This window comes from Brachycentrus maculatus, unplaced genomic scaffold, assembly GCF_059751285.1.
Source record: "Brachycentrus maculatus isolate JH-2025_06_01 unplaced genomic scaffold, ASM5975128v1 h1tg000165l, whole genome shotgun sequence".
In the NCBI taxonomy this organism is placed as follows: domain Eukaryota; kingdom Metazoa; phylum Arthropoda; class Insecta; order Trichoptera; family Brachycentridae; genus Brachycentrus; species Brachycentrus maculatus.
The window spans coordinates 155,463-167,114 of NW_028280918.1; the positions used below are offsets into that span (position 1 = coordinate 155,463).

The 11,652-nt window shown below is 34.8% G+C and overlaps 1 protein-coding gene across 1 annotated transcript; it reads left to right on the forward strand.

The window, feature by feature from the left end:
• Positions 1–1,045: 1,045 nt before the first annotated feature.
• LOC148308461 (aly/REF export factor 2-like) lies at positions 1,046–11,397 on the forward strand. Its single transcript, XM_088261673.1, has 4 exons — positions 1,046–1,340; positions 4,133–4,346; positions 6,086–6,310; positions 7,981–11,397. Exons 1-4 carry the CDS (start codon positions 1,116–1,118, stop codon positions 8,130–8,132), a joined length of 816 nt encoding a protein of 271 aa, XP_088117799.1. The 5' UTR covers positions 1,046–1,115; the 3' UTR covers positions 8,133–11,397.
• The last annotated feature ends 255 nt before the right edge of the window (positions 11,398–11,652 follow it).

An 11,652-nucleotide genomic window follows, 5' to 3' on the forward strand; every position in this document is an offset into this window, starting at 1 on the left:
GAGTAACGACTTACTTATACGAATCCATTCGATCATTCCAGGATAATCATGCCAATCAGTGCACAAATTTGGTAACGTATTACATTTCTTTAAACTCAAATATATTTGTCAGTTTGCCATCAATAACTCAATCTGGAAATCAATTTAAACCGAGAAAAGTAATGAATATCATTCATTACTTTTATCGGTAATCCCCATCGAGTAACCAAAATAGCAACGGTTACCCATTTATGACATGTCGCTCACTCCTTTCAAGAACGTCATAAATCAAAAGTAGACAATTTTCAGTTGCATATTTTCGGAATGCCCAGAAAATGTACTATATCCCAGCAAAAGCAGCATAATTTTAACTTAATATTTACCCGCTATAGGACAGAAAGTGTTTTTTTTTTTGCATTTTGAAGAAAAGGTATCTATTGTTTAATTATTTTTATAAATAAACTAAATATTTTTCAAATGGAGAAAAAACCTTCATCTTTTACTTAAAAATATCTGTTGCACGGTAAAAAGTTCAGTAAGTTGCTTGATATTTATTTTTAATATTTTGTATTATATTTTTAAACTTAAAAAAACATTTTTCTGAAAAATCAAGTATTTGATTTATGACGTTCTTGAAAAGAGTGAGCGATGTCTAGGATAAAGTGTTTACAAAAAGTAGTTTCTTTACTATCTTGATGACTTCTTCGATGTTTTGTAGCATTATAGCATTATTATTAATATTTTATAAATACGAGTATACCATATTGTGTATAACTTATTGACAGAAATATCATTTGTTAAAAAAATACTTATTTTACAAAACAACGGAAAACATGTATTTTAAAACAGTTCAATTCGAATAATTGCTATACAAGTTTTATTTAAATGTGGGAAACCACATTTGCTTTGTGTTACAAATGTAACATGAATCCTTTTGGAGATTTTTTTAACAACTTACCCCGGATCACGATACTGGAACTGTTACATTTAAGAACATCCGTGGTTTTAGTCCACCGGAAATGAGCAACTATGGACGCCATCTAGTATCACGGCGTTCTTGTTTGTTCCGCCATTGCCGACTGCTGTGGCTTGTGTGTCATTCGTTTTCTGTCCTTCGGCTTGCTGAGTTTAATCTAATGAAAATGGTGGATAAAATCGACATGAGTTTGGACGACATCATCAAGTCGTCGAAATCACTTCGTGTGAGTGGCGGGAGGCGTCCACAGAGCGGTAGAAGAGACGGCGGACCGCCTCGCCGAGGTGGCGCGGGAGCAAGAAATCGCCAAAGCGCCGGAGCCGGAGGTGGCGTTCAAAGAAGCCGAAATCGCGGTGGAATTGCGAAACCGCAAAAGTACACCAGGGTAACTACTTGATTCATGTTTTCTTTCATAAGGACTTAAATCGACGTCAGTTCGCTCCGACGAACGTGTACGTTCCTGACGCCTTGCGTGGGATGGCGTAAGCCGTGACTCAACGAGGAAGGATAATATTTTGTTTTTGCGAGTGTTCAGAGAACTACCCTTTCATTTTCGACGTTGTAATGCGACAACTAATGCTGATGTCCTTATTTCAAACGTTCCTAACCAGTCATTTGTAAAATGGCGTATTCTGAGGCTTTGCGACTTTATTATCACTTCTGTCGATAATCGTCAACATGCCGCTCGAACGCCGATATATTCCAACGTGCATTAGTTTGTTGTCGTAGTTATTAGCCACCTCGTTACTTGATTCGCCACCAGAGATAGTTTCCATTTGCAACCTGGATCCTATATTTCCCTTTGTATCTACATTGTATTCATGCGGACGTCGGATGTAATATTGTAATTTGCCAGTATAAATCATATATTCGATCCGCACTTCCTTAGGAGTGCTTAAAATGTACCGGAACCTCGATATAAATGAAGAAATTATGAAATATTGAATAAATCCCACCGTTCCAAAAGGCATTTGCTTGCTTTTATACAAATTAATAGAACTATCAAACATCGAGAAGAATAAAATTTGTTTGATATTACAATGCTATAGATGGCATAACGATGAAAATGTTTTAAGATGACAATGCAAACTGAAGAAAATTAGATTTTTTCAAGAAAAAATATACAATCGATACATGAAGAAAATAAGCATCCGGCATGGTTAATTCCATCTCAATTTTTTATCGTTGACCAGATATATCCAGATATATACATCAACATGGATTCTATTCTGGGATGAATATATAACTGAACAGAAAGGATTGAATATTGGCATTGAATACATGGCAATGTATTTCATAAATCCTGATTCACAAAATCCTTGGAAGAGTTTAAACTGGATTTTTTCATGGCTTCCTTCAATTTACTGGACTATCGACAAATGAATATATATGGCACCAGATAGCAGGACAATGAAAAGTGAATAATAGTGAAAAAACTGTAAAGAAAATAGTTAATACATCAACGGACAATGTAAAGAATGTTCATCTGAAAATTCAATAAAATATTTGCAGTGTTACCCTTTATTTTTGTAAAAAAAGTGATTTTTGTTAACGTATCTTTTTGTTCATAAATTTGTACTCATTCATTCATTTATTTTTCAAAGATATAATGCCACATGTATACATTAAAACATTAAGTAGAGATTTTTATAGTTTCTGTTAAAAATCAGTACTTTTGATATTGGATACAAATTTTTCAATTCAATATTTTCAGTTTCAATATTGTTGCTATGCAGAGATGACACTTCATTCAAAACTATAGATGAAAATAAGAATTAAATTCATGAGAGTAGAATGGGGGGATTTTCAATATTTAATGGGGATTTCAATGCGAGTATGTTTTTAAAGATTTTTTCAAACCCTCACTCCAATAATGCATAGGGCACTTCATCATATAAACGCAGTGTTATCTTGATCGTTAGCACATGAAGGAAAGGTGATTAGCCCTCCGCTTCAGGTACCAGTCCAGGGTAATATGAAATAAATATTAGAGTGAAAAAATCACTTATATTTATTTGACCCCCCTGGGAATCGAACCCGGGACCTCCAGAACGGTAGCCGAGTGTGCTGACCATTACACAATGGAGGTGGAGCAAAAGATCAAAAGAGTAAATTTTTTTTATTTCTCACATTGTTATTATGAGTTGAGTTTACTTCATGCCATCTTTTTCCACACTCAAACACGAGAAAACATACATTTAAACTTTTTAAGTTTATATTTCCATTCACGAAATGTATTAGGTTCTGTTTAGTTTTGTAATGAAACCTACTCGGCTTATATTTGGGAAATAGGAGCTCTTGTAAATCTAATTAGAAATTTCAATCTCAATCTTTGATATGGCAGCGGTTTAAAATAACTTGTTTCCATAGTTAAACACTTTTTTCAATTCAGTTAAATTTTGTACACGCCGGATTTTTCAGTGTTTAATATTTCTATTATATTAGAGTTTTATTTACTTCGCAGAGTTAAAAAAAGACTAAATTCTTAGAGAAATTAAAAATTGTATACGGAAGATATAGAACTTACTTTGTTATTTTTGAAAAGGGGTTTAAAAAAGAAAATAATGTTCTAAATACATTTTATTAAATTTTATGCTTAGAACTTCAACATTGATGTACACACAGAGAAAGTTTTTAAAATTTTTGCAGTCAAATTTTATTTTTAAATGAAAAAAGTTTGAATCTTAACGCATTGTTTGCGGGGAATGTTTTTTTTTACATACTGTTGGTAGAGAGCATGAGATGCTTACAAACATTCTATTAGCTAACTTTTGGTAGAGCGCGAAAGATGCCAAAAAACATTGTACAGATCGGAATTGGGTTTGCGTTTACTTGCGATTAGTATATTGAGGGTCAGGCGGCAGGCTGTCTGAGTATAATTAGGGTCAGGTTGATGAAAAAACCGCCCGTAAACAATGTGTATACAAGATGCCGATTAAAAGGCGTTTATAAAAAGCTCGGGGTGTATTTTCATTGGAGTTTCAAAAAAGTGTAGCCATACAATGATTTTTTTTTATTATTATTCAAAATATCTTAGCATATTTAGTCACGTAGATGCCAAGGAATCCCATCCCGAATCCATCCAGCACAGGGTCTCTGAATCTCGTCAAGGCGCTGGTTGGAGGGCGTTCAGAGGAAGGCGCTGGGCTATGTCCTCTATGACAAGACACGTTTCAGGGCGATGTGAACTCGACGTGGAAGCACGACATGTTCTCGCAGTACGGGGCCAAGCCCCCGGCGGCGCGGGCCTCCGGGGCCACGGGACCCACCAAGCTGCTGGTCTCCAACCTGGACTTTGGAGTCTCGGAGTCCGATGTGCAGGAGCTGTTTGCCGAGTTTGGGATGCTCAAGAGCGCCTCCGTGCACTATGACAGATCCGGCAGGTCCCTAGGTCAGTATCTACTCCATTTACCTCATCAAAATTTGATTCATTTCATTTTTAATTAATGTTTTACTTAGTAAATACCACTATTTCTTAAAATCTACTGTGACCGTATGAAAATTAAAATCACCTTGTTTGAAAATGATGCGGAATGCATCGAAACACGTGTCACAGTAGATTAAAAAAAATAGGGTATTTACTAGGTAAAACATTGATTCAAAATGGATAGATTTTACCACAAAGTGACTGCCGAATTAATTAATGAAATAATTGATTCATTTCATTATCATTCTTCCCTGTATCAGTCTTCATCACCATCTGATTCATTATCATTCTCTCCCGTTTCATTCTTCTCCCTGTTATTTTTATGTGTCATGTTAAACCTAAGAACCGTAGAACATTAAAATGTCAGGATTCCATCTTCTTCTTTCATGTCATGTCAGGTTCTCCTGACATCGACTATCACTTGAGAGTAATTGTCCTTGTCTTGGGCAGCTCTAAACAGCGCCGCGACGGTCCTGATCTCCCGTCCAATCTCGTATATTTCGAAGCCAGGAGATCTGTCTTCTGTCCACACTTGGTCGACCCTCTATTTTGCCTTTTATGATTAGGTGCAATAGCTCGTACTTTTCTCCTCTCAGCACATGCCCCAGATAGGGATACTTTCTGGACCTTGATGCCAGTCAGCAACTGTCTGCTCTTGCACTTTGAGAGAAAATTTTCCGATTATAATATTTACTATTATTCATTTTACTAGTGGTGCTCAGAGCCCCAAAAAACCCTGTCTGCAGTCTCAGTAAGTAACACAAGGAGTGGGTGGATTACTTTTGGTAAAACTTGCTTTTCTGTGTTTCTACTTTCACCATTTGTTGGCAAAGTGCTTACGTGCAAAGATGTTTATCACAATTGTAATTTTTTTTATCACCACGACATAGTGATTGGCAGTCTTAATAGAATATTTCAATTCAAATTATTTTTTAAATTAATTATTTTTTTGAAAATAGAAGCCGAGTATTTGATTATTTCATTTTACTGGTTCTATAAAATTATTTTTCTCACAAAAATCCCCATGTACAAACTGTACAAATGCGATAGTTTTAGTGTTATTTATTAAATTGTTGTCAAATTATTTGCATAATTTTGTCAATTTTATTATGAAAATCGATAAGGCAGTAGTATACCAATACAAAATTTGTATTGATTTTTTTTCATTGATCAATAGTATCTCATAAATATATTCTTCAACATCTACCAATAGTTCTCACTGATGTGAACAGTATTATTTGCATTGAGCATTAAACACCTTTGTATACAGACATCGCGAAAAATCAATAAGAATATTGTAGTACAAATATTAAGTACCTTTTAATGTCTGTTTGTATTTTTAATGTGTCAATGTCATTTTCATATGGAAATTTAAATTGGCATTTCAAGTCACCAACAAGACACAAGGTGGCTTGGTGGGTCTCTGCAAAATATGTTTTTTTTTTTAAATTTCAATGTATGCAATTTATGTAAAAAAAAGTTATTATGTTATCATTATCTTTCTATAGGTGGAGACTGACCGGAGTCATTTCGTCGTAACGTAACACGTTACGATGCGAGCATTCGTATAGTCAATACAGCGTTCCAAGTGCTCCATCCGAAGTCGAATTTAGCACTTGGAACGCTGTGAACGACTTTACGGTGTTATGTTATGCCGTGTTTTTTGCAATTTATCTATAGTAATTTATTTTTCTCATTTCCAGGGACTGCCGATGTTGTGTTTGAGCGGCGCGCGGACGCTGTAAAAGCAATGAAGCAGTACAACGGCGTGCCGCTCGACGGGCGCGCCATGAACATCCAGCTGGCCACTTCGGACATCGGGGCCATCAGCGGCAGCGGCAGGCTCGGGGGCGGCGGGGGCGGGGGCGCCGGCAGGCAGCAGGACAGGACCCCGCGTCCACTGAGGCAGGGGAAGCCCCAGGGGAGAAGTAAGGACTATTGTACTTAATTTAATAACACTAGCTTTCTTAGTAGACTGAATAGTAGTAATAAGTGGACTGAATGCAGTCGAAATGCCATCTCTCAGAAGAATGTGCGACAAAACGATGTATGATAGATGTGCGAATAGTGAAATAAGGAAGGAATGCAAAGCTGAGATAAGCATTATCGATAAAATTAAGAAAGTTGTGTTGAGATGGTTTGGACATGTAGAACGAATGAGTGAGGAAAGAACGGTAAAACAAATTTATGAGGCGAATGTAAGTGGAAAAAAGAGCAGAGGAAGACCGAGAAAAACACGGCACGATCATGTATGCCAAACACTTGAAAGTGGTCAGGTTAGGAGTCGTAACAATCGGCGGGTATGTATGAGGAGATGCATGAACGTGGAAGAGGCGAAGAATGTTTGCAAAGACAGAGTGGTGTGGCATTCTATTCTCTCTGCCTACCCCTGTGGGGAAGCGGCGTGATGGTTAGTTAGTTAGATAGCTTTCTTTGCCACACCAATCTGCATTGCGTTCTACATTCGTGCGTCTCCTGTCGTTTCTGCTTTCCGGTATTTTAGTTCAGTCCCGATAATCCAAATTAATTGAGACCGGACCCTGTTTGGATTAGCTGGTTGTTCGGATTAGCTGATTGTTCGGATTAGCTGATTGTTCAGATTAGCATTTTTTATAAAAATGATAAATATTTATGTTTTTATTATTTAATTTTGAAATAGGTATCAAATTGTGATGGAGTGGGTTCGAACCAAGAAACTTTGACTCAAGAGTCCGTGACACTAACCACGGGACCACAACCCAACAAACAACCGTAATAATGCGGTTGGAAGCAAAATAACAAGTCTCTTGTGCTATAATAGTGGTGTATAGTATGTAGATATACGTTTTCGGAACAGACTACTCTTCTTTATCAATGTAATAATACACCAATATGGTTCACGATTAACAGTTATTACTGTACAGTATATAAGCAACTTGCTACTTTTTAATTTATTATTAGATTAAAACCAATATTTTTAGCTTTTCCACTTTTTTATTTGACCAGCGACCGGGTTTCGTCGTTACCGACATCATCAGACTGGGAAAAGCTAAAAATATTGGTTTTAATCTAATAATAAATTAAAAATGCAATTCCATCACGAAGTGTCAGTGGATAATATAAATCTATTAAAAAATTGCTACTTTTTGCGTTGAGCATCTATAGTAACCCCTTTAAGTATTAATTCCTTAAGAAATGCGTATCTCAGTCACATAAAAAAATCATTTCGGGGCATGTTCGTATTAACTGAACATTCAGATTATACGTGTTTGGATTATCGGGACTCTACTGTACTTAACTCTATTCCTCAAGAGACTTTTATACAAGAGCATATTAGCAGTGTCTAAGTTACACAAGCTAGTACAAGTATGCAACTCCTAGTACCCTAGCCGTAATTTGGCCTTGAAAACTTAATATGAAAAGAAATATAAACCGTGAAAAAGTAACAAATACGATAACAAGACGCAGACAATGTGTAGTTATTAATTATGACCTCACTGAAAATTGAACCCGGGACCTTCACACGTAATAGCCTTACACTTACCACTACTCCACAAGTTCTGTCAAATTTGTAATATAATTCAATTTTGCATTTCATTTTGTTTTTATGTATTTGCAGTAAATCGTTTCGGCGGTGGCGGCAGTGGCCGAGGGGGCGGCGGGCGGGGCGCCGGGCGAGGGGGCCGAGGAGGCCGCCAGCCACGGGGGCCCCCTCCTACGGCGGAGCAACTGGACGCGGAGCTGGACGCCTACACCAAGGAGATCAAGTGATCACCCTCCGCCCGCCGACTGCCGTCAGTCATCCAACTACCGGCACAATGTGTCAGGACAATGTATTGATAGTGAGTGTGCAGACTGTGTAATGAAATCACTCCGAATATTGACGAATTTTATCGCATTAATCAGCCTTTAGGTAATTATTTTGACTCATCAAAGTCCTGAACTCCTTCGAGCAGTTTTATGTTCGTATGTTTTTTTACAACAGTCAAATTATCATAATCTCACTATTTTGAAAAATATACAGACTCACTGTAGCAAGAAATAGTTTTGCTATTTTTGATCTATTCCACAGCCATTATAACTTTTTACATTTAAGTAGATATACAAATAAAGTAAATAATAATGTTTTGAATATAAGATAAGACATGGTAAATTTATATAAATCATTGTAATTTAAAGAAAAAAATAATGTTTTTTAATAAATATGCTTGATGTAATTTTCTTTTATTTAAATCTGACTGATAATTTAACAAATCTCTTTCAACTTTTTTGGTGTTATTTTTGTTGTAGCCATTTTGATTGTTTAGCTCATATGCTTACCCTCGATTTATACCAGAGTTGGCCACTGCTTTTGCGACAATGCAAATCTTACTTGTATTAACCTAGAATGAGCAATAGATATTTAAAATATCGACAGATTTATCGATACATGCATATAAATAATACTGCACGTCAGCTTTTGAATACATTTTTAAGTGTATTTTATTCGAAATTTTTCTTATGAAAATTTGACTGTTAATTGATAATCAAAGTGTAATATTGTCATTGAAGATCTGCAAGCTCTAATGTCACATAGAACAAATCTGATTTTTGGTTTTGTTGTTACTTTCATTTTAAATGTTAAAAAAGGTTAACGCATTACTGTAAAATTAGAATGACAGTCGAGTTTGGTGATCTGCAATGATAGTCATTTTTAGTGAAGCCGTAATTGAAAAATGTATATCTTTTTAAAAAAAAATCTTTATTCAATACTCCTTGTATTCTTATACGTGTATTCCTTAATTTTAGAGTGATTTCTTACTATGATGCGGTTTAGTTTGGTGATTATTTGCGAATGAACATTTTCTTCAGTCACTCAGTACCAACAGCTAGTGTGTATTGTAATATTTGCCTTTAATCAGACTAGCAAAGCTTAGCTTTAATCTCCTATTTCATAAAAAAAAAAGACCAAACTTTGGGGTGTATGTAGGGTAAACCAATTAGTAACTGGCCATTCTGTCAACCCGGTTACTTTGCAATCCAAACAGACCGTAAAATGTCACATTATTGTTATCTGGAAACATTGAATCTTCTTCTTCTTCTAACCCTTATCCGCACCCCAATGGTGCATAGGGCACTGCATCGTATAGAAGCAGTGTTATCTTGATCGTTAAATACACAAAGGAAAGGTGATCAGCCTTCCGCTTCAGGTACCAGTCCAGGGTCATATTAAATAAATATTAGACTCTAAATAAAAATCACTAATATTTATTTTGACCCTCTTGGGAATCGAACACGGGACCTCCAGCATGGTAGCCTAGCGCGCTAACCAGTACACTATGGAAACTTTGAATAATTGTTAAAAATAAAAAAAATAAGTTTTTATTACGTAGTACACTATTAGGATTCGAATGACCTCAAAATCTAAACAAATTTGTCCAGTATATATTTTTTTAATTCTCAATTATTTCAATTTATTAATTCAGTTAATATTTGTACAGTATAATATAATCACACAAAATTAGCGAGTGTCGGGTTGTGGTCCCGTGTTTAGTGACCGTAATTTGATACCTATTTCTAATAATGAGCCGCTTAGGTTCAGAGAAATAGTATAAAATTGCAATATTTGTCAAAATAATAAAAACACAAATTATTCTCTTATAAAAATTTAAAATTTTTTTTAATGAAAATGAAAAATATTTTTTAAGCCAGAATAAATATTAGTTGGAAAAGTACAGAAACTGGCCGCAATAATTGATTACTTGAAAATGAAAGGACAATAAGTGGTCACACGATAAATGCGTACTAGTTACTATTTGGCTTACACCATGTCAAGAGTTTCTCATTAGTTGAAGGTACACGATTGGACGATATTGTGTACTGAAACCTTTTATAAAATAGGTTAGTAACATTATAGGTTATAATAAATATCAATGGCAATTTTAAAACTCATGCTTATGAGTTTTATTGTTCTTTGTTTAGTATATTAAGTTGAGATCTTGGTGAGGAAAGGTGGTTTTTGATTTTTGACTAAATCAGTTCATTTTAATTTTTGTTATAACTACAAAGAACCACTTTTATCACTAGTCACTTCTGTTGCGTCCCATTCAGGACAATTCATAGCCAAAACCCATTTTATTATTGTACAAGAGCTATTGAAGCAACAACAGCAGAGTAAATTTGTTTAATTCTTCATCTCTTTTCGCCCTCCACACCGCATGGTGCATTGATATCTTGATTGTAAATCTCTTGAAGCAGATCAATTTTGTGCTTCAGATCTCATTTCGGGATTACATCAGATATATATTTATACAAAAAGTTTTTACCGTATGAACGTTTATGTTTTCCAAAAAAATTATATAAAAAGTGTTTACCGTATGAACGTTTATGTTTTTAAAAAAATAGCTGCTATATAAAATAAACATGTAAAATTTGTGATTTTCTTCCTAGTTAGGAATGAATATGTTAAAAAATAAGTTACATTTATTAACTTTTCGAAACACTAAATTTATCAAGAAAATAGAAAAAATTCTTCCACTTAACATTTTGTTTAATGAATCGAATTTACAGTTCAATTGTGAACTAGCCAGTTAAAAACCTGCTGTTGTTGTTTCTATATTCTATTGAATTGTCTTATTTTTTTTATAAAAAAGTTATAAATACGTATTTTAGTAATATTCGAATAACATGATTTAATAAATATAAAATATTGAAATTGGATTAGAAAAAACAGCATATCTTCAGAAATATCTATGTTCCTCTTATAAATAAGAAAATTCACTGTCTCGTTTGTCTCTAAAAATCAATAATGAATTAAAATAAAATAAAAATCCACATTTATCTTTTTAAGGATTTTTTTTTCATAAAAACTATGCTCGAAGTATGTTATACTTACTTCAAATTAATTACTATGGATGAGTGCGGCGTATGCACAGGTTTACTTCCGAGGACAGATGGATGAATTTTTTTGTTTAATTTTTTTGTGGGATCATTGTCCGCTCAATATTTATGTGTCATTTTGTTACAAATGGTTTTGACTAATAAATAATTTTGTATATAATGAACGCTGTTTTTTATTATTATTTTTTTATAGTTAACACACTATGGACGGGGAAGGTATTTCTACCCGTTCGGTTGATTGATGCTTGAGGACGGGAAGGGTATTTTTACCTTCTGCGCCGGCCTCATTTTAAAGTCGGAAAAGAAGGAATTACGTAGGTGGGTAGATATTGATCCCCTTCCCTCATTGAGGGACTGTGAGCATTGCTTAAAATGAAAGGGTAATTGTTAAAATACCCAAGATATAAGGAAG